Source organism: Myotis yumanensis, unplaced genomic scaffold (assembly GCF_028538775.1).
Source record: "Myotis yumanensis isolate MYYU_CA2020_CCGP unplaced genomic scaffold, mMyoYum1.0.hap1 SCAF_14, whole genome shotgun sequence".
In the NCBI taxonomy this organism is placed as follows: domain Eukaryota; kingdom Metazoa; phylum Chordata; class Mammalia; order Chiroptera; family Vespertilionidae; genus Myotis; species Myotis yumanensis.
Genome location: NW_027223765.1, coordinates 1,273,390 through 1,300,661, shown reverse-complemented (window position 1 = coordinate 1,300,661; position 27,272 = coordinate 1,273,390). Strand labels below are relative to the sequence as shown.

Genomic DNA, 27,272 nt, shown 5'->3' with positions numbered 1-27,272 from the left:
ACTTTAAAAAACAACACTTTTGCCCTAGCTGGTTTGGCTCAGTGGATAGAGCGTCAGCCTGCGGACTGAGGGGTCCCAGGTTCGATTCCAGTCAAGGGCAATTACCTAGGTTGCGGGCACATCCCCAGTGGGGACTGTGCAGGGGGCAGCTGATCGATGTTTCTCTCTCATCTGATGTTTCTAACTCTCTACTCCTCTCCCTTCCTTTCTGTAAAAGATCAATAAAATATATTTAAAAAAAAAAACAAAAACAAAAACACTTTTTTCTTTTACTTGTATTTTTACGTAAGATTCTGCCTTCCGGGCAAACAACCTATGAATATTGCTCCTATCTACAAAATATCACTACCAAAAATAACTCTCATGTAATGAGAGCCAATTATAAGTCAGATGTATTCTCAGGAAATCTTTTTTTTTTTTTTTGTATAGCAAAGATGGAAATTTATTGAAGAACAAGTCAGACTCCCACATGGGGAGGGGGGAAGAGTCCCCCTCAGTAAATCTTCACAACCCTACAAAATGGCCTTCATCTCCTTCTTACCAATGAGGAAGCTAGAGTTCAAAAAGGTTAAGTTACTGGCCCAGGACCACACAGCTGGCAGCCAGAGAGCCAGGGTCCTACTTCCACCAGATTCATGGCCTATCGTGACTCATAACGCCCATCACTCTTTTTTAAAAAATATATTTTTATTGATTTCAGAGAGGAAGGGAGAGGGAGAGAGAGAAACATCAATGCTGAGAGAGAATCGTGGATCGGCTGCCTCCTGCACGCCCCGCACTGGGCTTCGCGCCCGCAACCCGGGCCTGTGCCCTGGGGGGATCCAACCATGACGCCCTGGCTCGTAGACACACTGGTCAGGCCCCCGTCACTCGTGGAGTTACCTCCAGAGTCACAACAATTAAAAGCACGCTTTCGCTTCCTCTGGAATTCCTCCCCGGGGTTTGGGCTTAGGGAGGGTTGCGCAGGCTCCGGTTGTGTCCCGCACACCCCGACCCGACCGGGGATCTCAGCCGAGACCCTGCCACACCTGGGAAGACGCTCCAACCAACCGAGCCCCCCCCCCCCCCCCAATTGTAATCTTCCCAAAGTTAAATGTCCCTATTCTACTTGAAAGAGTGCTGACAACCCTCGAAGGGCCAGTGTGTCACTGCCTCGGGCACAGAATTGATGACAACTTCCATTTCCTCAGATGCTAACTGCTCCCCTGACATCCCAGACAGAAAAGGAGTGAAACACATCATTTCCCCGGAGCCAACGACCTCCACAGCCGCCCGGGGCTAAGGGATCGGACGGCGGACCTTCCGGCTCCAGGCCCACCGGAGAGGCTGTCGGCGAGTCCGGCGGGGTGTGTTCCAGGCACGACGTCAGCCCCAGGGGCCACTCACCAACTCGCATCGCCGAGGAAAACCACTCGGCACCGAAATAGGAACCGACACCTTAGTCCCAAAACCCCGGCTACGTCTCCTACTGTCACATACGGCAGCTGCTGGCCGCGCGGGGTTTTTACATTTTAACTTAAAAAATTTAAATAAGATTTGGAACTTGGTTTTCCGGTCGCCCCGGCCACAGGTCAAACGCCCGCGGGCCACCGTGGCCGGGGGCTGGCTGACCCAGCGGCAGGGGGACAGCACGTCCACCGGCCGACAGCTCCCGGGCAGAGCGGCCCCGGCCCGAGGGAAGGCGCCCGAGGACACGCCGCCCGGCCCGCGGGCACAGCGGCGACCGGCGGGCGGCTCCCGGGCCCACGTCCCTCCCGAGGCGCCGGGAGAGCCGCGAGGACACGGCCCGCGCGCTGGGGACCCCTCCCGGCGGGGCGGACGTTACCAACCGCGCGGGCGGCCCGGCCGGAGCTCCCAGCACGGACTCGAGTGCGGGGCCCGGAGGCGGCGCGTTTCCCGGCGCCCGTTGGGGAGGCCCAGGCGCCGGGCGCCCAGAGGCGCGGGCCCGACGTCTCCGGAGCCGAGGCGCCTCGAGGAGAGACGGGGCCCTCCTCGGCCTCCTCTCCAGCCGCCCCCCCCGAGGGCCGCGGGAGCTGAGACCCTGGACCGGCTGCCGGGGGCCCCGGGCCTCGCGGGCGGCGAAGGAGGAGCCCCGGCGGGCGAGGAGGCGCGCGGAGAGCCCACCCTCCCCGCGGCCGGGTAAACAAGGCCGCGCCGCGCGGCCCACACTCACCGGGAGCCGCGGCCCCGCGGCCGCTGAGCCCGGGCGGGCCGGACCGGGTCAAGCCAGGCCAGAGGGCTCCGAGCCAGGCGCGGCGGCGGCGGAGGCGGCGGGCCGACCCGGTCTAGGCCCGCGCTGCTTCCTCCGGCGGAGCGGTCGCCGCAACCCGGAAGTGCTCGGCGCGCTGGCGTCACTTCCGGCCCGGGGTCGGCCCGCGGTCGCCGGGGTCGCGGCAGGCGCCGGGTCGTGTTACCCTCCGGCCGCCGGTCCCAGAGTCCGGCCTGGGCGCGCCGGCTCCGAGGGGGGCGGGGGGCGCGGGGGAGGGGGCTCGGACCCTGGAGCGTGGTCTCCGCCGCCCGCCGCCCGCGGGGGTTCAGCCAGCGCTGCGCTGCGGGCGCCCCACTTCGCGGTTTGGACGCGGGTGTTGGGTGCGGGGTGACCCCTCGACGTCCGTGGAGTCCGGGGACGAAGGGCTGTTCCTTCCCGCGGGGCCTTCGGGTCGGCGCGCCGGGCCGGCCGTCGCCGGGCGGCCCGAGCCGCGGGGCTTCTGCGCGCCCCGATTCGCCACACGAAACTGAATGTTAACTGCCCCGCTGCACCCCCTCCCCCCAACAGTACAGGACGCGCCAGGCACGACTTGTACCTTCAGAACCGCTAGGCTCCCCGGAGCTGCGCTGCGCTCGTGGGAGCGCCCGTGGAAGCCGGAGACGCGGGGCGTGCCGGGCCGTGCGAGCCCGTCGGTGACCGGACATTCCCGCCCAGACACGAGTCGGGCAAGTCCTGAGAGAGCGCCGTGCAGTGGGCTCTCTAATCTAGTTGTTGCTGCTTGTATGTGCTCATGTATGTTTCTTCTACACGAGTTTCAACTTCAGTTGAACTCAAAACAGGTACCTAACTCGGGTGCAAATACGTGCTAGAAAACTCCAATTGGAGTAATTAATGGTAACGAGTATGTTTATCGCAGGATTGTCTGAGGGACTCCTCACTTGTATCTTAGCAGCATAAAAGTCTACTATAATCCAGTGTATTTACTTCATTTGTTTTGAGAAAACAGCCCTTTATTTGTTTATTTAATAATACTAGATGTTGTACAAAGGCATCTATTGACAAGAAGAGGTATTTATGATATATTCTTTTTTAAAATATTTTTATTGATTTCAGAGAGGAAGAGAGAGAGAGAGAGAAACATCAATGATGAGAGGGCATCATTAATCAGCTGCCTCCTGCACGCCTTCTACTGGGGATGGAGCCTGTAACTGGGCATGTGCCCTGACCAGGAATTGAACTGGCGACCCTTTGGTGCATGAGATGGTGCTCAACCAACAGAACCACGGGGGCCAGGGCTCAGGGACCTTGTCTTATCAGCTGGTCTTTCTCTCTCCCTTCTTGATGTTTCCATCAGCCTCAGTCCCATCTTTTAAAAACACCCTAAAATCGAAACTCTCCTTTAATTCTTTGTTCCTTTCCCTTCCCTACCAAGCTCCTTGAACCAATAATTGACTCTCAGGGCCTCTGCCTTCTTGCTGCCTTTTCAGCATTGGATGCATCAGGTGTCGACACTCCTGGCAAGCTTCTTCTAGTGTCAACAGTGACTACTAGTTAAACCTAATGAGCACCGAAAATTCATTCGTTTGACCCAGCATTTGATCATTTCATCTCTTGGACTCAAAGGCACCATTTTATCTTCATTTTTCTCTAAAACTCTAATAGCAACCTCTGCTCTGGGGGCTCCTCCTTTCATTCCGGCCCCTCTCCCAGGGTAGAGTCTCCCGGGGGTTACATATGTATATCATATGCTGAAGCCTTCCTGGCTTCTGTCTCTGGCCCTCACCTCTCTCTCCTGGTCCCCCAGGCTACATGTGTGACGCTAGCCAGGTATTTCCTCAGATGGGCACTGCAATTGCAGTGTGTCTGTGACCCAGAATTATTGTAGGATTCCTGGTAATGCCTCTGGTTCTATCCTCTTTTCCATCCTCCCATGACCTCTGCCTCAGTTCATGCCTTCACTGCCTCTTGCCTGGACCACTATGTTCTCTCTTAACTGGTTTCCCTGCTTCCAGTTCCTCCCAGAACAAATTTATCCTCCAAAATAGATTTTCTAAAACAGATTGGATCATGTCACTACTCGTGCTTAAAAGCTCTGGCTCAGTGGTTAGAGCGTTGGCCCGGGCCCTAATGGGTCCCAGGTTTGATTCCCAGTCAAGGGCACCTATCTGGGTTGTGGGTTTGCTCTCTGCCCTGGTTGGGGGGGAGGAGGGGACACACATGCGGGAGGCAACCCATTGATGTGTCTCTCACATCGAGGTTTTCCCTCTCCCTCCCTCCTACTTTTTCTGAAAAGCAATGAGGGAAAATATCCTCAGGTGAGGATCAGCAACAAATTCTCACATGGTTTCCCATCATTTTCTAGAAAACGCCTATAATACAGAGCAGACAGGCTTTTGTCCCCCAACCCCCTTGCCGCCACTGCCCTCCAGGACTTGTGGACCAGCCAGGCCAGTCACTTGCTGACTGCAGTCCTGATCCTGTCACTCATCCTCCACCCCAGCGTGCATGGTCGTCTTCCCCCTCCAGGCTCCCCCCAGCCTGGGTGCCTCAGCAGGGCGACTTCTCAGGTACTTGACACTGAGGTACCTGCTACAGAATAGTGTAACCACTACTATTCACAGTTTTTTTTTTTAATTTAAAAATGTCACACATTGCCCTAACCGGTTTGGCTCAGTGGATAGAGCGTCGGCCTGCGGACTGAAGGGTCCCGGGTTCGATTCCAGTCAAGGGCATGTACCTTGGTTGTGGGTACATCCCCAGTAGGGGGTGTGCAGGAGGCAGCTGATCGATGTTTCTGTCTCATCGATGTTTCTAACTCTCTATGTCTCTCCCTTCCTCTCTGTAAAAAAAAAAAATATATATATATATCAATAAAAATGTCACACATACAGAAATAAAAGAGTACTATGATGAATACCTGGATACTGTGCACCTAGAGTCAATAAGGCACAACATTAGCATAATCCTTCACTTCTCTCTCACACACCTTTTATTCTCTCCATTAACAATTCCTTTAAGGTCTTCTTTCAAAATATACCCAGTATCCAAATACTCCTCGCCACCTCCTCTGCTATGGCCCCTGATCCAAGCCAGGCTGCCTGCTCTCCTCGCTCCCTACAGTCTATTCTCACCCGGACACCAGCTTGGTTCCCCTCTCCTGCAGAGGAGAGCTGGTGTCCTCTGTGACAGCTTGGCTACCACCGCCTCCTGCTCCCCTCACTGCCCTGGCCTCCAAGGCCTCCCCGTGGTTTCTGACAGAACAGGCACCGACCACCCAGGGCTTCTGCATGTCCTCCTCTGCATGGAAGGCCCTGCACCTCCCAGGGAAACCCTCCCTCGCTCACCTCATCAAAGCTGTGAACTACTCCGCCTCCCCCGCCCCTCTAGCCTCTTTCCAGGTTTATTTCTCTCCAGAGCACGGCCGTTATCACCACTTGATACACTGTGTATCTTTCACTTCTTTATCTGTGTTACGGTCGCTGAGCTCCGCAAGCACAGGGACTCCCAGTTGAGCCTCCCGCCCAGGGAAGGGCGCCTGGCACAGCGCAGGGCGGAACCGATTTCTACGGAGAGGGAGCCTGGGAGCCTGGGAGCCTGGGAGCCGGGAGAGAAAAGCCCGCCCACACACCGCCAGGCCACGCCCACACGGGCGGGGCCTCTTCCGGAAGCGGCCCCGCGGCGGAAGCCAGGCCGGGCGGCCTAGGCCTGCCTCCCGGGCGGCCCCAGGCTCTGGCCCCGCCCACTCGAAAGTGGGTGAAAGGTCGGCGGAGCCGGAGCTGCGACTGGGGCTGTGAGCGAGGCAGCAGGGAACGTCCTGACGGACAGACGGACCATGACGGACCAGGCGAAGCCCATCAGTCCGCTGAAGAACCTGCTGGCCGGCGGCTTCGGAGGCATGTGCCTGGTGTTTGTGGGGCACCCGCTGGACACGGTCAAGGTGCGAGGAGGCGGGGGCGCGGGCGGGAGCGGAGGCCGGTGCGGGGCGCGGAGAGCTGGGTCCCTCGCGAGCGCTGCCCGGGACGGGAAGGGCCGTGGGAGCTCCCGGGAGAAGTCTCGGGAATCTCCCTGTCGCCCCGTTAGGGTTCGGGGGAGCAGCTCCTCGTGCGCGGCCGGGTCGCGGTGTGCGGGCTCCGCCGGCCGCCCGGGCTGGGCTTCGAAGCGCTCGGTCCCGCAGCCTCCCTGACCTTGCGCCGCTGCCCCGGGGCCGGGCAAGGCCAGCGCCTCCCCGGAGTCCGATTCCAGCAAACGCTCCTCATCCGCCCAAGCCGGCTAAGCCGCCGCGGGGAGCGAGCTAATGCGGAGGCACCGCCCGCCGGCGGCTGGGGGTTGAGCGTCGACCTATGAACCTGGAGGTCAGGGTTCGATTCCGCTCAGAGCACAGGCCCGGGTGGTGGGCTCATCCCCAGCAGGGGGCGTGCAGGGGGCAGCCGATCCATGATTCTCCTTGGTGTTTCTATCTCTCACTCCCTCTCCCTTCCTCTCTGAAATCAATAAAAATATATATATATTTTTAAAAAGACAGAGGCACGGTCATTCCGTAGATGCCGTTGGACACACTGCTCTGGGCAGAGTGCCCCATTGCCGTCTCCTTCCACCTTTCCCTTCCCGAGGGGGCGGTGGCCACCTGCAGCCTGTCCCCAGGTTGGCCGAGTGGCCCCTGCGGGAAGCGATCATGTCCTCAGTGGCCGAGCCCCCGCCAAGGAAGCCGGGGACGGCTGCCCAGGGCAGGCCCGTGTTCACGGTGCCCCGGTGAGGAAGCCCTGGTCAAACCAGGCTTTGGGAAGGACACGCATCAGGGCTCTCCCCTGGTCTTCCTCCCATCACGCCTGCCTCCTCACATTTCTCGCTGTCTTACCCTCTCTCACACTCGGCCAGGCCTTCGTGGAGGCCAGAGGTCACGCCCTGGGACTCAGCATTCCGAGTTTCATCCTAGTTTCTGATCTTATTTCTGGACACACGTGGAGGAAATTGACAGGCGGTGGCCTGGGTGCCCTTGTGGGGAGCAGATATGAGTCTCATAGAGCAGGAGGCCGGTGCAGGGGGCTTATTAGAATTCAGATCCGGCATCTAACAGGGAAATGGCTCTGGGCCATGTCCTGTTGGCAGGTTTGGACAGCAAGCTCTTTGCTGCCTTTCACCTAGGAGAGCTGGAGTCATTCTATGGCAAGACCCAGATTAAAGCAACCTGTCGAGTGAGGGCATTGTGAAACATGAAGTCTGGTGTTTACTCACCCCTGACCAGGGAGGCTCAGTTGGTTGGAGCATCTGGGCCCGTGCACCAGAGGGTTGTGGGTTCAATTCCTGGTCCGGGCACAACACCCAGGTTGCAGGATTGATCCCGAGGGGAGCACGTTCAGGAGCCAACCAATCGGTGTTTCTCTCATTAGTGAAAAAATTGGCCCCTCTTCCTACTTAAAAAAAAAAAAAAAGTTTCAGGTACACAGCACCATAATCCAACATCTGTATGCACTGCAAAGTGATCACCCCAAAGTCTAATTACTACCCGTCACCATGCAGGTAACTCCCTTTAGCCCACTGCACCACCTCCCCCTTCCCTCTGGTAACCACCAATCTGTTCTGTGTGTCTATGAGTTTTTTGTGTTCATTTTTTTATTTTATTTTTTATACTAGAAGCCCATTGCACGAAGATTCGCGCAATAGGCCTTCCTTCCCCTGGCTGCTGGCATCGGTTTTCCTCCGGAACCCAGGACCCAGGCCTTTGGTCGGCCGCAGTGGAGAAGCCAAGCCTCGAGGCTAGGCTTTTCCCCTCTGGCCACAGCGAGGCTTGGCTTCTCCGCTGCAACTGCAGTCTTCAGTCTTCACTCTGGCCAGAGCGTTTAGTCTTCGCTCCATGCCTGCATATGCAAATTAACCGCCAGCTTTGCTGCGTTAATTTGCATAGCCACTCTGATTGGTTGGTGGGTGTAGCGGAGTGACACCAATTTGCATGTTTCTCTTTTATTAGTGTAGATATCTTTATTGATTTCAGAGAGGGAGAGAGAAAGAGAGAAACATCCATGATGAGAGAGAATCATTGATTGGCCACCTCCTGCACGTCCCCTTCTGGGGATCGAACCCGCAACCCGGGCATGTGCCCTTGGCCAGAATCGAACCTGGGACCCTTCAGTCCACAGGCCCATGCTCTATCCACTGGGCTGTTTTGTTTATTTTTTTATTTTGTTGTGTTTTCTTGGTTTTTTAGATTCCACATATAAGTGAAATTATATGGTACTTTTCTTTCTATTTCTGACTTGTTTCATTTAACATTATACTCAAGGTCCTTTCATGTTTTTTCAAATGGCAAAATGTCATTTTTTTTACTGATTAGTCTTCTATTATATATACATATATATATACATATATATATTATATATATAACATATATTTTTTATTTCAGAGAGGAAGGGAGAGGGAGAGAATAGAAAAATCATTGATGAGAGAAAATCATGGATCGGCTGCCTCCTGCATGCCCCCCACTGGGGATGGAGTCCACAACCCAGGCCTTGACTGGAGTCAAACCTGGGACCTTTCAGTCTGCAGGCCGACACTCTAGCCTCTGAGCCAAACCGGCTAGTACTTCTATTATATTTTTTTTTACCACATCTTATTTATCCATTCATCCACAGATGTGCACTTGGGTCACACAGTATCAGTACCACTACATTCTATTTGATAGAAGTGAATCACTAAATCTGTCCCACATTCAAGGGGAGGAGGAATTAGGATTTATCTTTTGAAGGGAAGAGTATTAAAGAATTAGTGGACATAATTGGAAACCACTAAGGTAAGGATGGGTGAGGACCTGGCCTGGGAGAAGCCTCAGACAGAGAGGGGGAAATAATATAGGATTCTGGAAGCATCTTGAAGGACTACTCCAACAGACTTGGTACTCACGTGGTAAGAGCAAGAAGAGCAACAGTAAGCCCTGGCCGGTTTGGCTCAGTGGCTAGAGCGTTGGCTGCGGACTGAAGGGTCCGGGTTCAATTCCAGTCAATGGTACCTGCCTGGGTTGTGGGCTCAATCCCCAGTAGGGGCTATGCAGGAGGCAGCCGATCCATGATTCTCTCTCATCACTGATGTTTCTATCTCTCTCTCCCTCTCCCTTCGTCTTTGAAATCAATAAAAATTTATTATAAAAGGAAAAAGGAAGAAGAGCAACAAGAAGTAGCCTGAGGTGATGCTAGGATTTCAAATCCTGAGAAAGAGGTAGTTAGGCGGCTCTGGCACAAATGGACGTTCATCAGGAGGGTGGGATTCTGGAGGTGGTTTGAGTAGGGAGAGCTTCTCCAGGCAAATGGAAACGTAGCCCTAAAGGTGGGAGAGAAAGTCTGGAAACCGCAGTGACATCATCACTGAGCAGAAGCTGAAGCCCTGGAATCTGAGCTTTCTTTTCTTTTCTTTTCTTTTTTTTTTTTTTGGAATCTGAGTTTTCTGAAAGGAATTGTGGGCCAGATGAGGAGGGTGCTAAGCCTTGGAGAATGCCTGGAGTGGAAAAGGAGACAGAGGAGGAAGTACTGAGACGGGAGTGTAAAGAGAGAGCGACAGTTGAGCATTGGGTACACCAAAAGGTCAAGCAGAATGAGGACCGCCCTAGCCGGTGTTGCTCAGTGAATAGCACATTGGCCTGCAGACTGAAGGGTCCCAGGTTCAATTCCAGTCAAGGGCACATGCCTGGGTTTCGGGCTCGATCCCTGGGAGGGGGGTGGGGTGGGGGGGGGCGCGTGCAGGATGCAGCCAAACAATGATTTTTCTCACATCATTGATGTTTCTCTCTCTCTCTCTCTCTCTCCCTTCCTCTCTGAAATCAATAAAGTATATTAAAAAAAAAAAGGAGGGTGAGAACCAAGAAAAATGAGGTTAAATCCACCTCCCTCCAAAAATGCCCTTGTTGAGCACCTTATCCAACTACTAACATGCCACTCCATGTTGGAGTGGGTGGTGGCTAGAGCTCCGCTTTGCATCAGCTAGTTCCTGGCATGTCACTTGATCTCACCAAAGCTGGGTCATTGTGGGATACATTAGGTAAGAAATAAATGGAGAACTCAGAGGAACTGTCACTCTCTGAAAGCATGCTACTAATGACTTGTCAGGACAGGGTCTGAATAAACTGGAGGGAAGACAAGTCTGAATGCAACAGGTTGAACGAGGCAGTTCTGATTCTGGGAAATGACTGTATTTGAACTTCTGATTTCAGGTCCGACTGCAGACGCAGCCCCCGAGTTTGCCTGGACAGCCTCCCATGTATTCTGGGACCTTTGACTGTTTCCGGAAGACTCTTATGAGAGAGGTATTGTATATTGGTGCTGGGCAGTCCTACTCGGAGGAACACATTCACAGGGTGGGCTTGTGACCCCCGGGGTAGGTTTACTTTGTGTAGTTCTGCTGGAGGTCTAGCCCACAGCGGTGCTCCTCTTACTATGCCATCCTACGCCCTCCTATTGGCATCGCTCTGGAGTCTTTGCTAGTTCCGGTTCCAGTTTTATATGGATGACTAAAGCATACTTGGAAGGCAGGATTTGGAGCACAGGAAATAAATGAGGAGTAATTGGAGTGGGAGAAAATTGTGCTGCGCCAGCACGGCCATGGGTGAACCTGGGGGTGCGGGGGGGCGGTGAGGGATTAAAGAAGACAGACAAGAGAATAAAGCTGGGGCTGGGTGGGACGCTGCCCTCTCATTAGAGAGACAGTGCCACGGCCTGCAAGCCGAGTCTTTGTTTTATAGCAGATTCCACGAGGCAAAGTAAGGGCGTGGTCAAGAAGTTTACAACGTTCTCAAGGGTTTCGAATCTTACTCAGTTACACGCACCTGAACTCTATCAAGCCCACATCACTCAGCTTTCTGGGACCACAAGTTCATACCATAAGGTCAAGCTCACAACCACAGCCTTTGGCTATAACTGTGCTGGGACTTGCACGCGGCTTTGCCAGGAGAGGACCATGCCCTCTCCTTAGTCCGAGGCTTGAACCTGTCCAAACGCTATAGCCGCTCTCCACAGAAAATACAAATCTGGTCAGTCAGTTTGATGGGGAATCGGTGGCAGACGTTTAGGTAAAGTCTGGAGGAGAAGTTAGTCTGAGGAGCAGTGAGCGAGGTCAGCAGTCTTCACACCCCCAGACAAGTGCACTAAATTGGTTTGGGGTTATCGGATTACATAATTTTCCAGATTCTACTTAGAGTGAAAACATGGAATTTTTAAAAAGCTTTATTTTTTAAATTATTTTTTAAATATTTCACTTTTGCCCTAGCCGGTTTGGCTCAGTGAGTAGAGCGTCAGCCTGTGGACTGAAGGGTCCTGGATTTGATTCAGGCCAAGGACACATGCCCAGGTTGCGGGCTCAGTTGCCAGTGGGGAGACCGGAGATGGAGCAAGAGGCAGCCAATCAATGATTCTCTCTCATCATTGATGTTTCTATCTCTCTTCCTTTCCCTTCCTCTCTGATATCAATAAAAATAATATTTTTTAAAATTTCACTTTTTAAAAATCTTTGTTGAGAGTATTTAAAAAGTTTTAATTACTAGTGACATTTATACTCACTTCATTAGCACACGTTTAAAAAGAACTTGTTGAAAATTTTTCTCTTCCTTTGCTTCCTAAAATATAACTCTCATATGAATAAATGCCCTATTAAATATGTAGAAACTGAGAAGCAGGTGTCACCCAGGTGAAGAGGGGATTCCACTGGTCAGTGGAGACTCAGCCTTGGGGAGAAGTCGTTCCGGGCTCCTGCAGGACCGGGATGGGAGGGAGAGTTTGCTCTAGGTCTGCTCCGAGTCCTCTGCCCTGTGGAAGGAAGAGGCCAGTTTACATGCCCCGTGGGCAACAACGGTATTGAACCACTGTTTAGTGCGGACAATGTGCTGGTTGCAGGGGGCCTGGTGAGAATGGCTGTGTAAACCCCATTCCCTGCAGAGCTGACTAGACTTCCTGACTCCATCTTGGCGTGTGTCCCTGGTTTTCGTTGTACCAGACGTGGCTTTCTGCTTCCCCGAGCTGCCAGGGGGAGAGAGGTCTTGGTTGTGCTGCCTGGGTCTGGGTGGGCCAGCATGGCGGAAGGAAGGCTGGAGCTGTCAGGGGGCTGGGCGTGGCCCCTCAGGACCCGGGCATCCTGCCCAGCCAGGTGGAGAGCCGGAGAGGGGCTTTGTAGCTCCTCCTCCGTCCACGCGTTCCTGTTTCCTGCATCCAGCGTCCGCTTCCAGCCTGTAGTAGCCTTTGACCTTGGCAGGAGCCAAGTGTGCCGACTGGTGCAGTTGTGCCCCGTTAGCTCTGGAAAGTCGGGGGGTTGTGGACCCTCCCGTGGCAGCCCACTCTGTTACTGCTGCCCCTCCGTAAGGAGCAACTGCTACATTCCTGTGTTTGTTTTAGAAATTCTTTTGTATGAAAGTGATACAAGCACTGAGTTGTTACCGAAAGGCTTATAACAAAGCAACAAAGCGCTGTGTCGCTGTTTCTGTGGAGCTACACAATACACGTCTACTGCTCCGGTTCACGTTGTCATGTTTTGTCTCCCTATTTGTGGTAGAATTCTAACTCTTACATGACCTCTCCCCTCTTACTTTGTGATTTAACCCAATTCACTGTTTCTATGATTGCAACTATATGTACATATATGCTGCTTTCTTCCGTTAATTGAGTAACGTGCATCCATTTATTGTGCAACTCTGTGTTTTTCCTGAGGTTGGGTTGATCATTATGTCCGTTTTCAGTCGCTTGTGTTTCTGTCCGTGGCTCTCTCCGCCACCCTGTACCCTAAATTACCCTAAATGCTCCCGGGTGCCGTCCGGTTCCCGCACGCGGGGCAGTGAGTGTGCTGTCCCGTGTGTGTGGTTCTGCGGGTTTCCTTGGAGACAGCCTCTGGCGCCCTCCCTGCGTGCACTCCGCTGTGGACGGGCTTCCTCTCGGGAAGTCCCCGCGCCCGGGCTGACCGCTGCTCTCCCAGGTCCGGACGGTCCTTTCCCTGGTTCACTGCCCTCGTTTGGTCGGGATGTCTGTCTCTTTGTCCTACTGTCGGCCTAAAGCTGCTACTTCATTGCTTTCATACCAAACCATGCTGGTGAAAACGGGTGTGCGGTCCTACTATTGGTTTTAACAACGAAATCCCATGTCTTCACACTTGGAAAATACAAAATTTCTTCATCACCTGTAATCTGACGCCAAGGAAGTCACATCACATTGTACTTCCTGTTTTATAGCTTTGTTTTCACTTGGTCTCTTCATGTTACCGTGTGATTTCATGAGTGTGGGGTAGTCTGTTTATGGAATTTCTACACTTTGTCTCATTTATCTCCTATTTGGGAGCTTTTAGATTCATTCCAAAATGTTGGTACCTTATAAGTGCCTGATGGTATTATTATTATTTTACATCTTTGAGTATTTCCTTAGCATACATTTCTGGACAGAATTTCCTGGTAAAAGGTATGGTACTGCCAGATTTTCTTCCAGAATGGACACTGTTTTCCATTTTCTCCAACAGTACATTAAGTACAATTATTTCTCTCTTTTAAAAATACTTTTATTGATTTTGAGAGAGAGAGAGGAAAGGAGAGGGAGAGAGAAATAGAGCGAGAGAGAAGCATTGATGTGGGAGGGACTTTTGTATTTGTTTTTAAAATCATGCCTTCCCCGTGCTCCCTGTCGGGGATCGAGTCTGCAGCTCGGGCATGTGCCCTGACTGGCAATCCCCCCAGAGCCCTTTTGGTGCTTGGAACGACGCCCAACCAACCCAGTCTCACTGGCCACGGCCAAGAGGACAACTATTTCTGATAAATGTGGGGTTTTCTCTCTTTTAAAACCTCTCCTTGCTTAGCAGAGAGGTGAGGAAGGAGGCCTCGGTGTGAAGGGCGGGGTGTCTACAAACAGCTTCTGCTTCCTTGCAGGGCGTCAGGGGGCTGTATCGAGGCATGGCCGCCCCCATCATCGGGGTCACCCCCATGTTCGCCGTGTGCTTCTTTGGGTTTGGTTTGGGGAAGAAACTGCAACAGAAACACCCAGAAGACGTGCTCAGGTGAGTGCTCACAGGCCTGGAGCACCTGACGCTGCGCTGCTGTGGTGACGGGTTATAGGAGAGAACCGTGGCTGGCAGGGGTGGCTGCCCACCTGGGCCCCGGCGCTGCCCTGGAAGTGCCACACGAGGGAGCCGCTTACATGTCCTCTGCCCTGCGAGCCGAAAGGGAAAAGCACCCCTCCTTCCTCGCCAGGTTGTCCGATTCCTTCTGTAAAGCAGTGTTGCTCTCACCGGGGACAGTACTGATACCAGCTCCGCGGGCGGGCGGGCGGGCGCTGTGAGGTCTGCTCGCTCACGTGGGCCAGGGCCGCGGGCCGTGTGGGAGCTCAGTAAGGGAGTTTCCCATTTTTCTTTTACTCCATTTTTGTAACACGGTTATAATGGCCTCTGATGTTAGTTTCTCTGATAACGTGAGATAAGTTGGTGTTTTTCTCTTCAATAAACTTTAAGAAGTTGGATTTGGGGATGCAGGGGCAGATGAGTCAGCGTTACAGCTCATGACACAAGTAGCTCCTGAAAACAGACTTCTCGCGGCTGTACCGGGGCCACGCACCCCACCCCAGTGGGGTCGCTGCCAGTACTTTGGCCTGTGGGTTGTGTGCCCCTTAGACCAGTGGTTCTCAACCTTCTGGCCCTTTGAACACAGTTCCTCATGTTGTGACCCAACCATAACATTATTTTCGTTGCTACTTCATAACTGTAATGTTGCTACTGTTGTGAATTGTAATGTAAATATCTGAGATGCAGGATGGTCTTAGGCAACCCCTGTGAAAGGGCCGTTTGATCGCCAAAGGGGTCGCGACCCACAGGTTGAGAACCGCTGCCTTAGATCATGTCAGCATCAGAGGGACACGCTCCTGCGTGAGCAGAGGTGACACACTCAGGACCCCCCCGCCCCCCTGCCGTGTCCCCCTCCTGCAGTGAGTGGCCTTTGAGGGTCGAGCGGAAAGGAGCGGCGCCAGGGCCTTGGGGTAGACGCCCAGGAAGGGCCAGCACTCACAGACGCGCCCCCCACCCCCCCCAGGTGGCAGAAGCAGGGAGGCAGGCAGAGTGTCTGCTTGGTGCCCTGTGCACACAGACACCCATTCCTAGGAAAGTCCCCGTTCCAGGAGGTGGGGGTGAGCCCGGCCTAGGGTCCGGGCGTCCTGGGAGAATGGAGCGCGCTGGCCTCATAAGGGGACGAGTCTTTGCTGAGAGGTCTCCCCGTGGGGACAGCAGTGTGAACGGGACGAGAAGGAGACCATGAATGCGAGTAGTCTCTTGGCCGTTCAGCAGTCAGCCTGGGTGCTGGGCTTGCATGGCCCAGGCGGATGCGTGGCCCTGCCGGGGGCGAGTGTGTGGACAGACCCGGCTGTTGAGACTGTTCCTCAGGGCTCGGGCTCCCCTTTGGTTGGAACTGGCCTGAGGCTCAGCTGTCAGAGGCTTGGGGTTAGGTGCGGCCTGAGGCTTAGGCGAGTAAGTCAAGTTCTTCAGCAACATTTGCTAAATTGTGGGGACTCTGTTGAGATGTTCATTGAGGCTGTAAGTCCCATTCCCTCTAGACCAGCCTGGTGCTGCTCATCCCAGAAGGAGAGATGCCAGAAGGGGCGTGACAGCTGTGGGCTCAGATGCTAGGACTCCTCCAGACATTCTGTGTGGCTCATTCTGGGGGGCCAGGGTGAGGAGCCATATCGCTGGCCACTGGGGCCTGTTCCCTGCACAGAGGCCACAGGACCCACCAGGCCTGTCTAGGTCCCACTCCTGTCTGGCCCTCTCAGTCTTTTAGAGCTCACTCCTTAGGACTGACCATGCTGCCCCTCCGCCCGTGGAGGTGGCCACAGCTGCCCTCCAGGCCCTTGGTGCTCCAGAGGAGGTGAGATTGGAGGGGATCTGGGACCGACTGAGACCCAGGTCCTGATTAGTGGCTCCTCCCCACCCCCAGCAACCCTGAGTGTTATGGACGGGAAAGCAGGGCCCAGAGAGCTGGGGAGTTGTCCATAGTCACTGTGCGTGGCAGCCCCGGGGAGGAAACCGTGTCTCGCCATAGAGCTTCTCTCCTTGCAGGTGAGGCCGCTGCACGTACAGGTGGGGCGTCGCGTGGCTCTTGATGCTGAGGCCCCTGCCCTGGGAGGTTTGACATGAGAATACACCTGGAACTTGGCTTTTGTGCAAAATATGATTTATCTGAGCTGGGCTTTCTGCCCAGTCCAAGGACTTACTTTTTCTTACAAAGTTATCCTCTACTGGGATTGCCTCTGTCCTGGGCAGGTAGTCACAGGTACTTGCCTCTGTTTTGTTTTCAATACAGCTACCCCCAGCTGTTTGCAGCTGGGATGCTATCTGGCGTATTCACCACGGGAATCATGACCCCTGGAGAACGGATCAAGTGCCTGTTACAGGTAAGACTGTGATCTGGGTGGGGAGAGGTGGCTAGCTTTTCTATTCAGATACAATATGTGGATGTTTATGTCCTTTCACCTTTTTTTTTTTTAATTGATTTCAGAGAGGAAGGGAGAGGGAGAGAGAGGTGGAAACATCAATGATGAGAGAGAGTCATTGATCGGCTGCCTCCTGCACGCCCCGCACTGGGGATCGAGCCTGCATCCCGGGCATGTGCCCTTAACTGGAATCAAACTGAGGACCCTTCAGTCCGCAGACTGACGCTCTATCTGCTGAGCCAAACCAGGCAGGCTCCCTTCACCTTTTTTTTTTTTATTGGTTTTTATTTTTATTAGTTTCAGAGAGGAAGGGAAAGAGAGAGAGAGATAGAAACATCAATGATGAGAGAGAATCATCGATCGGCCACCTCCTGCACGGCCCCCACTGGGGATCGAGCCCGCAACCCAGGCATGTGCCCTTGACCAGAATCGAACCCAGGACCCTTCAGTCCGCAGACCGACACTCTATCCACTGAGCCAAACCAGCCAGGGCTAATACACAATTCTTGCTGGAAAATTTTGATAATGCAGAGAAGCACAAAGGAAAAAAACACTTATTTATCACCCATGATACTATCCCACTGAGGTAACCATGGCTACGCTTCTGTGTGAATGCTAGTCTTTTTGGTAAACATGTATATTAAGAAATGTTATCTTTTGAAATAAAATTGGATCACCTACTACAATTGTTTTATAATCAGCTTTCCCCCCTTGATATACCATATTATTTTTCCGTGATTATTTTTCTCAAGCATAATTTTCTGCAACTGATTTCATTACATATATGGCTGCCATTGCAATATGGCTGTCAATAACCCTTACCTGGGGGTGTGACATGATATGCACAGCGAAGATCTCTGCAAGTAAGGTTCTGCACATGCACCTGATTGTTTTGATGAATATTAGTTGCTTGTATTTTTCCTTTGGGAAGAACCTATTTGTGTTCCTTGCTCTTTTTTTTTTTCTTTTTTCTAAATTGATTTATAAAAGCTTTGGACAGATTAAGGTTATTTTTTTTTCTTTAGGATTAAGATTATTAATCACTTATGTGGCAAGTTCTTTTTCCTGGTTTACATCTGTCATCCCATTTTGTGTATTTTTTAAATTAGGCTTTTTATTTTGAGATAATATAATAGACTCACGTGCAGTTGTGAGAAATAATACAAAGAAAAAACAAGGAAAGAAATAATACATAGAGATTCCATGTGCCCTTTACCCAGCTTTCTCACAATGGTAACATCTTAAAACTGTGGTACAATATCACAACCAGGGTATTGACATTGATACAGTCACAACACAGAACATTCCCAGCCTACTACAGGCCTCTTATAACCATATCCACTCCCCCCTCCCCCCACAGTCCTTAACCACTCCAGCAACCATTAATCTGTACTCTCTTTCTATAATTCTGAAATTTCAAGAATGTTATGTAAGTAGAATCTTATAGTATGTGAACTTTTTTTTTCTTTTTTAATATATTTTATTGACTTTAGAGAAGAAGGGAGAAGGAGAGAGAGACGGAAACATCAATGATGAGAGAGAACCGTTGATTGGCTGCCTCCTGCTTCCCCTACTGGGTATTGAGTCTGCAACCCAGGCATGTGTCCCGACTGGAAAAAGACTTCCTGGTTCATAGGTCGATGCTCAACCACTGAGCCAAACTGGCTGAGCCCATATTGGCTTTTTAAACTCGGCATACTTTTCTGGGGATTCATCCCCATTGTTGGTGTATGAATAATTCGTTCCTGTTAAGGAGTTCATGGTGTGGATGAGCCACAATGTGTTTAACTTTTTATCCATGGAAGGGCGTCTGGCTTGTTTCCAGTTTGGGGCTATTATGAGTAAAGATGTTATAAACATTTACATAGAGATTTTCCTGAGAAAATAAATCTTCATTTCTCTGGGATAAATGCCCAGTAGTACAGCTACTGAATCATATGGTAGTTGCATGTTTAGTTTTTTAAAGAAACTACCGAACTGTTTTGGGGTTGTACCATTTTTCCCCACCAGCAGTGTGTGAGTGATCCGGTTTCTCTGCACCCTCACCAGCATCTGGTGTTTTCACTATTTTAATTTTAGCCGTTCTGACAAGTGTGTAGTGATAGCTCTTTTTAATTTGCATTTCCCTAATAGCTGAAGATGTTGAACTCTTTTTATGTGCTCTTTGCTCTCTGTATATCCTATTTGGTGAAATGTCTGTTCATATATTTTGCCCATTTTCTAATTGGATTATTTTTGTATTATTGAGTTTTGACAGTCCTTTATTCTAGATGATAGTGCTTTGTTAGATGTGTGGTTTACAAATATTTTCTCCTAGTCTATAGTTTCTTTATTATTTTTAGAAAAATTGGCATCTTTCTTTTTTCCCCCAGTGTTTTTTATTTTAAGAAAAACAGTTTTAAATATAATAATGTACATGCAATAAACATTAATATCTCAAGAAAGACAATTTTAAATATGATAATGTTAATGCAGTAAACACCAATTATTCAAGAAAAATGATCTTACATATAATAATATTACATGCAATAAACATTAATATTTCAAGAATAAAAGGATTTTAAGTATAATAGCATTACCAAAACTGTACTAACCTAGTATGATATCACAAAAGTTGTAGGAAATATTAAAAATCTGCAAATAACAGGATTACTTCTATTATATTCTAGAATACATATTTTTCCCCCTCTGGCTGTATTTTTGTTCATCAGTTTATGTTGTTCGTTATATTCCACAAATGAGTGAGATCATATGATATTTATCTTTCTCCGACTGGCTTAGCATGATGCTTTTAAAGTCAATTTTGTTAGATGTGAGTATTGCTACTCCAGCTTTTTTTTTTCCTTTCATTTGCATGGAAATTTTTTTCCATCCCTTCACTTTCATCCTGTGTGTCTTTTGCTTTGAGGTGGGTCTCTTGTAGACAGCATATAGTTCGGTCATGTTTTTGTATCCGTTCAGCTACCCTACCCCTTTTGATTGGAGCATTCAATCTATTTACATTTAGGGTTATTATTGAGAGGTACCTATTTATAGCCATTTTAATTCTGCATGGCTAGGTTTCTCTCTCTGTTTCTTCTTCTCAGCAATCCCTTACAGCAGTCCCTTTAGCATTTCCTGTAATGCTGGCTTGGTGGTGATGAACTTCTTTAGCCCCTTTTTTGTCTGGGAAGCTCTTTATTTGACCGTCTATTTTGAATGGTAGTCTTGCTGGATATAGTAATCTTGGTCTCAGATCCTTGCTTTCCATCACCTTGAGTACTTCATGCCATTCCCTCTAGCCTGTAGAGTTTCTGATGAGAAATCAGGTGTCAGCCTTATGGGAACTCCTTTATAGGTTACAGTTTTCTCTTGCTGCCTTTAAGATTCCCTCTTTGTTTTTAATTTTTGGCATTTTCATTATGATGTGTCTGGGTGTGGATCTGGGTTCTTCTTTTTTGGGGTTCTCTGTGCCTCCTGAACTTGTATGACTTTTTCCTTTACCAGGTTAGGGAAGTTTTCTACCATTATATCTTCTAATACCTTCTCTATTCTTTTCTCTTTTTCTGCCTCTTCTGGCACACCTGCTATTCTAATATTGTTATGTTTCACATTGTCCCACAGCTCCCTTAAGCTGTCCTCCTGTTTTTGTTTTTGTTTTGTTTTGTTTTAATATATTTTATTGATTTTTTACAGAGAGGAAGGGAGAGAGATAGAGAGTTAGAAACATCGATGAGAGAGAAACATCGATCAGCTGCCTCCTACACGCCCCCTACTGGGGATGTGCCCGCAACCAAGGTACATGCCCTTGACTGGAATTGAACCCGGGACCCTTCAGTCCACAGGCCGACGCTCTATCTACTGAGCCAAACCGGCTAGGGCTGTCCTCCTGTTTTTTAATTGTTTTTTCTTTTTGGTTCTCTAATTGAGTGATATTTTCAACTCTATCTTCTAATTCTCTGATTTGATCCTCAGCTTCCCCTAATCTGCTGTGTATTCCTGCCAATGTGTTCTTTATTTGTGTTATGTCATTCTTTATCTCAGACTGTTCTTTTTTCATAGTTACTATATCTTTTCATACTGTTGAGCATTTTTAACATCATTACTCTGAACTCCGTTTCAGGTAAATTTCTTATCTCTGCTGGGAAGCCCAGCTTTGGGATTAGATCCCAGAGTTCTCAGTGGCACCCCCCAAGCTGAGCTACCTTCCCGGGACTTCAGTTGCCGTCTGTGGGTGCCCGGCCAGCCCTTTCACACCTCCGCCCCTCCTACCCGTCTCTGTGCGGTCTCCACCTTCGGTGCTTAGGTATCAGGGTTCTCTGATAGGTTCTCTGAGTTTTCCGTTGATTATTCAGGAAGCCTTTCCATATTTCAGCTGTAATTCCAGCTCATTCCTAGGAGCATGTCCATGCAGCATCCTCCTACTCTGCCGCCATTTTTAATCTTCCAGAAAAATTGACATCTTTCTAATTGGAAGCTTTTCCTAACCAGAATTATGTCTCTCTCTCGCTCTCTCTTTACCTTTTATATGTCCCTTGGAGATGTCTTAGAGTTTCATATATGCAAACCCTATTGCTTGATGCACATATATTTTATTGCTATTTTGAATGGGATTTTTTTTCATTATTTTTTAACTGGATAGTGCTGGTATGTAAGACAGTGATTGGGTTTATGAATTTATTTTGGAAGTGCTTCTCCTTGGAACTGTTAAAGCTGTACTCTCTTTTCAGCTTTCATTACTCTTTTGTTGATGCCCTGTGTGTTCTGATTCCTTCTGGCTCAGTACTTGCTGTGGATTCTGCTTGGGGCTGTCTTTCTCTCAGGTCATTTCTGGGATGACAGCCTGCCTGCCCTCGGGCTCTTGGCTCTTAGGCCCTGGGTCCCTGAGACTGGGAGGGGGCCTCTCCTGGCCCTCCCCGGGCTCTGCATAGGACCTCTATCTGCACCAGTGATGGCGAACCTTCTGAGCTCGGCGTGTCCGCATTTTGAAAAACCCTAACTTAACTCTGGTGCCGTGTCGCATATAGAAATTTTTTGATATTTGCAACCGTAGTAAAACAAAGATGTATATTTTTGATATTTATTTTATATATTTAAATGCCATTTAACAAAGAAAAATCAACCAAAAAAATGAGGTGACACGCGTGTCATAGGTTCGCCATCGCTGATCTAGACACTTGGAGAGCTCTGGATGCGGCTTCCTGGTCGGGGAGGTCTTGGCATGGAGTTGTGCCCAATGGGTATTTGTTGAAATAGACTAAGTGAATGACTGATGTATTTGTCTCCTCCTGTCTAGATCTCCCAACTCACTTTATTGGGAATGCTTTTGTACTGGGGAGAGTTCTTCACTTAGTTTCCAACTCCTCCTCTGTTGACTTTTTTTCTAGTCAGTGCGTGTACATTTTGTGATATCTTCACCTGGCCTTATTGCCAGGGACTCGCACCAAGCTTGTGGTTCCACATCACGGTTGTTGTGACGGTCATCCTCTGCTGGTCCCATGCCACTGACCACTTCCTTGCTCGCCTGCAGTCTTCTCTGACCTGCTGCGACTGCTGACTGTGAGGCTCCTGCTGACGTGCTGCCTCCTTGCTCCCCTCAGATTCAGGCTTCTTCCGGGGAAACAAAGTACACCGGTGCCCTGGACTGTGCGAAGAAGGTGTACCAGGAGTCCGGGATCCGAGGCATCTACAAGGGGACGGTGCTCACCCTCATGCGAGGTAAGCCTCGAGGCCCTCCCCCTGAGGAGGACCCCACATCAGCCTTGGCAGCACAGCACACAGCTCCGACAAGGCTGGGACTGTGTGTCCTGGTTCTAGGCCGTCTCGCCTCTGGCCAACAGGGACACAGAGAAAGATGGGGGACCTTCCACCCTTCTGGGGGCTGCCCCTCGAGGGGAGGAGTCATGACAGTGACAGTTGGAGGGGAGTGGCATGTAGGTAGAAATTGTGGTTGGAGGGATGAGTGGGAAGAAAGTGACTTTGGAACAATTGGGCTCTCCCTGTTTTTTTTGTGTGTTTTTAAAAAAATATATTTTATTGATTTTTTACAGAGAGGAAGGGAGAGAGATAGAGAGTTAGAAATATCGATGAGAGAGAAACATCGATCAGCTGCCTCCTGCACATCTCCTACTGGGGATGTGCCCGAAACCCAGGTACATGCCCTTGACCGGAATCGAACCTGGGACCCTTCAGTCCGAAGGCCGACGCTCTATCCACTGAGCCAAACTGGTTTCGGCTGGTTTTTTTTGTTGTTGTTTTTTTAAATATATTTTATTGATTTTTTTACAGAGAGAAAGGGAGGGAGAGAGAGAGTCAGAAACATCGATGAGAGAGAAACACCAATCAGCTGCCTCCTACACATCTCCTACTGGGGATGTGCCCGCAACCAAGGTACATGCCCTCGACCGGAATCGAACCTGGGACCTTTCAGTCCGCAGGCCGACGCTCTATCCACTGAGCCAAACCAGTTTCAGCTGTTTTTTAATACATTTAAAATATATATATATATATTGTTATTGATTTCAGAGAGGAAGGGAGAGAGAGAGATAGAAACATCAATGATGAGAGAGAATCATTGATTGGCTGCCTCCTGCACGCCTCCTACTGGGGATCAAGCCTGCAACCAGGGCATGTGCCCTTGACCGGAATCGAACCTAGGACCCTGCAGTCCGCAGGCTGACGCTCTATCTACTGAGCCAAATCGGCTAGGGCTTTAATATATTTTTATTGATTTCAGAGAGGAAGGAGGAAAGAGAAAGGTCAATGATGAGAGAATCATTGATTGGCTGCCTCCTGCACGCTCCCTACTGGGGATCGAGCCCGCTTCCTGGGCATGTGCCCTTGAACCTGGGACCCTTCAGTTCGCAGGCCGATGCTCTAGCCGAACAGGCTAGGGCTCTCCCTGGTTTTGAGAGGCAGTAGGAGAGGCAGAGATGGCCCCACCCTGGTCCTGAGCTGGTAGCTTGGAGGAAGGCCAGATGCGAGGTGCCGTTCTAACTGCTTGAGTGGGCATGTCGGTGGGGACCACGCAGAGGGACTTTGAACGTGAGGTGACGTCATGTGTGTTTACACTCACTCCCCCGCGCTTGCCCCAGAGCAGCACCTGGTCCCTACATGCGATCCCTGCGAGGAGGGGGTGCTTCCGAGGGACTTCCCGGGGAGCCGGAAGGATGGGCGCTCAGCTCTGCTAACGTCAGGAAACCCGGGGGGGTTACATCTTTACCTCACATCTCTCTCGCCACTAACAGACGTTCCAGCCAGCGGGATGTATTTCATGACGTATGAGTGGCTGAAGAACATCTTAACTCCCGAGGGAAAGAGGTGAGGAGCGCAGAATAGCTCGGAGCCACTGTGCTCCGTGGTGGGGAGGCTGCCCTGCTGGGAGTGGGTCTGGACGCAGAAGTGGGACTTGCTCCTGGCTTCACCCCCTTTTCCTCCCATGGCTGCTGAGGCCCAGCGGACCCCTCTCTCACTCTGTGTCTCACCCAACGGAGCAAGTATTTGAAACAAGTGCCTGAAGCCTCCTCAAGGGGTGCGCTGCAGGTCCCGGGAGCCCTGGCCTTGGCCCTTCTCGCTCGGCCGGTTCCTCCCTCACCGTCTGCGCAGGAGCAGGGTCAGCATGGCCCTCACAGCCTGTGTCTGACTCTGCTTGGTCCGCAGCGTCAGTGAGCTCAGCGTGCCTCGGATCCTGGCGGCTGGGGGCGTCGCCGGGATCTTCAACTGGGTGGTGGCAATCCCCCCGGACGTGCTGAAGTCCCGCTTCCAGACTGGTGAGTGGAGGGCAGAGGGGGGGCGGGGGGGGCCCTGGAACTGGGGTGCAGACCTTAGGCCTGAGGGTCCCTCACTCTCCACAGCACCCCCAGCACCCATCTGACCAGCACCCTCCCTGGTAGGCACTTGTGTTCTGGAGCCCCAGGCTCCTTTTCTTGTCGGCTTGAACCCAGAGTAAGTGAGACAAGAAGTGGAATCAGCTCTCCTTCCCTCGACCCGAGCAGGGGGCCGTGTCGGCACCAGCGCTCCAGGCGTTTGTGCCTGTCTGTCCCAAGGTGAATGTCTGGTCTGTGGACTCGTCTCAGACGACCTGCAAGGCGCCCACCCCTGGCGCTGTGACCCTGCAGGAAGACCCGAGCGCAGGACTGTCCTCTTGTGGTCACCATGTCAGGTCAGGAAGCTTCCTGAAGACTTAACAGTTGGGTTCTGCCCACAGCTCCTCCTGGAAAATACCCCAATGGCTTCCGAGACGTGCTGCGGGAGCTGGTCCGGAATGAAGGAGTCGCGTCCTTGTACAAAGGGTTCACGGCGGTGATGATCCGAGCCTTCCCGGCCAACGCGGTGAGTGCCGGCAGCCGTGCTTCCTGTGGGGTCAGAACAGGGCACGGGGGCCGACTTGTGCTTGCTCCTGGGATTGGATCGGGGGCTCGGTTTTCCCAAAACCCACCCCCAGCCAGAGCCTTCTAATTCGCTCCCTTTCCTGAAGATGCTAGGGAGATTTGCCTTTGAGATGCTCTGAGGTGAGGGGCTTTGCCTCCCTGGCCTGGCCCCTGAGACCGTGCGCCTTAATGACAAGCGGGCAGCTGTGGCCATGCGCTTTCTTCCCTCTTGGGGATGCGAAGGCACCTGGAGCCCCTGAGCTGGGTGGGAGAGGGTAGGGAAGGCCTGGTCCTGACAGGGCCAGCCCAGTGGTGCTGGCGTCTGAACGGTCACACTCCCGCTCGCTCTTCTCCTCCAAACCTCCCTCAGGCCTGTTTCCTCGGCTTTGAAGTTGCCATGAAGTTCCTTAACTGGATCACCCCCAACTTGTGAGGCTGAAGGCTGCTCGAGGCTTCCGGATGCTGGGAACTTCCCGAAGAGGAGCGGTGGGCAGGACTAGGCCGTCCTGAAGGGTGGGGGGGTGTCAGAGCTTTGTGCATGGACTCGCCGAGACCGCGTGCCTTAATGACGCCCTCCGCCTGCTATAACGTGGTGTGCCGTTTTGAAACTTGAATTCACTCTTGTCAGTTTAAGGGTCTCAGGAGGGTTTGAGGCGGGGTCAGTAGCTTCTAGACCAGATACCACCTGTGGCCAGAGTACTTACTGTCCATGGGTGGGTTGACTGCTGGCCCTCCTGTACCCCACATACTAGTCTCAAAAGGGGAAATCACCGCCTTTCCCTGGAGGTACTATGCATGTTCACAGCCAGCTGCCCAGGGGCTGGTCTTCTTTGGTCCCCAGCCAGGAACAGCCACCAGATGTCAGTGTCATCCCTCTGACACGCACAGGGGGTGTGGACTTGAGACCCACGTCTGCCAGCTGAGTGGATGAGCACGTGTGTAGGGCAGGTAGCCTGCCGACGGTGGGCCGTTTGTTTTGTAGGCATGCTAGCAACCAAAGCGGAGTGGAGTCATCTACTTCCTCAGGGAGAGAGCTGTCCCTCCTACGCGGTGCGGAGTGTGGGGTGCGGTCCCGGCCTGCTGGGCTGAGAGGAGGCCCACAGTGTAGGAAGGCTCTCCTCGCACTCTTTTCCCATGAGAGCCCCCTATTTGAACAGGAAACAATAAAAGATTGTTTTTCACTTTTGCGTGGCGTGAGACTTTTCTCTTGGTTCTGGGTCGTTTCAGCAGCAGCCTGTGCCTTGGCGGAGGCTGTAGGGCCCCAGCGTCCCTCCCTGGTTGCTTCAGGCTCCAGCAGGAGGACGAGGGGCAAGTTCTGGCCAGGCCCAGCCTTCCCTGACTGCTCCGGCCCCAGCTGCTGGGGGGGGGGGGCCTGGATTGGTAACTGTTCATCACCCTCAGTGCGAGCCTGGCGTGCAGGCCCCACAGGCCCAGCCTGCCGCTTCTCCGTCACTCCTGAGCCTCCGCTCTCGGCCACCCGGGTGTCTGAGCTAACGGACAGACAAGCAGTTCTCAAAGGCCAAAAGCAGTCCTGAGTTTTAATTTTTTTTTTTAATCCTCACCCGAGAATATTTTTCCATTGATTTTTAGAGAGAGTGGAAGAGAGAAGAAAAGACAGAGAAACATCGATGTGAGAGAAACACATCGATTGGTTGCCCCCAGCACGAGCCCTGACCAGGGCCTGGGCCGGGGAGGAGCCTGCAACCATGGCATGTGCCCTTGACAGGAATCGAACCAGAGACTCTTCGGTCCGCAGACCGACGCTCTATCCACTGAGCCAAACTGGCCGGGGCCCGTCCTGAGTGTTCCTGTGGCTCTGGGTTGCTGTGTGATCTGAAGTCACCAGCCTGGCTTTCCGCCGTGGGCTGAGGCTGAGGACGCCCAGCTGCTGGCCGGGAGGTGAGGGAGGCGGAGTAGAGTCACAGCTGGTCTGTCCCTGCCCGTGGAGGTGAGGCTGTGGGAGCCGGGCGGGCGTCTCTGGCAACGTCCCATCTGGCAGTCAGTCCGGTGGCACTGGCACTGCCCTTCTCGCTGCAGCTTCCCAGGGACCCTTGGACTCTGGCTTCAGAGCCGCCGGTCTGTGTAAATGGGTGAGTGGGCAGGGATCACACCCACCTGGCTGTGGGCGTGGCCTACCTGGCAGCAAGCTGAGGATTTGGGGGTTTAAGGAAGGAGGCTTTCTTCCTGGGAAGACATTTTCTGGATGACCAGATAGGAATTATGTGGCGTCAAGTCAAAACAGCATTTTTTTAGAGATGAAAATTGTGTGCCGTCTTCCTGGGAAGGTTAATTCAG

General features: G+C 51.8%; 2 protein-coding genes across 2 annotated transcripts in view; one reads left to right on the top strand and one right to left on the bottom strand.

The window, feature by feature from the left end:
• Positions 1-2,321, bottom strand: part of ARIH2 (ariadne RBR E3 ubiquitin protein ligase 2) — a 54,421-nt gene extending 52,100 nt beyond the window's left edge. The window contains exon 1 of the mRNA XM_070391222.1: positions 2,174-2,321. The gene's annotated coding sequence lies outside the window, so the exon portion shown is untranslated. The remainder of the gene's footprint in view (positions 1-2,173) is intronic.
• Positions 2,322-5,957: 3,636 nt separating this feature from the next.
• On the top strand, positions 5,958-26,162 carry SLC25A20 (solute carrier family 25 member 20). Its single transcript, XM_070391221.1, has 9 exons — positions 5,958-6,146; positions 10,404-10,496; positions 14,085-14,212; positions 16,500-16,590; positions 22,209-22,326; positions 23,856-23,928; positions 24,268-24,377; positions 24,815-24,939; positions 25,348-26,162. Exons 1-9 carry the CDS (start codon positions 6,042-6,044, stop codon positions 25,408-25,410), a joined length of 906 nt encoding a protein of 301 aa, XP_070247322.1. The 5' UTR covers positions 5,958-6,041; the 3' UTR covers positions 25,411-26,162.
• The last annotated feature ends 1,110 nt before the right edge of the window (positions 26,163-27,272 follow it).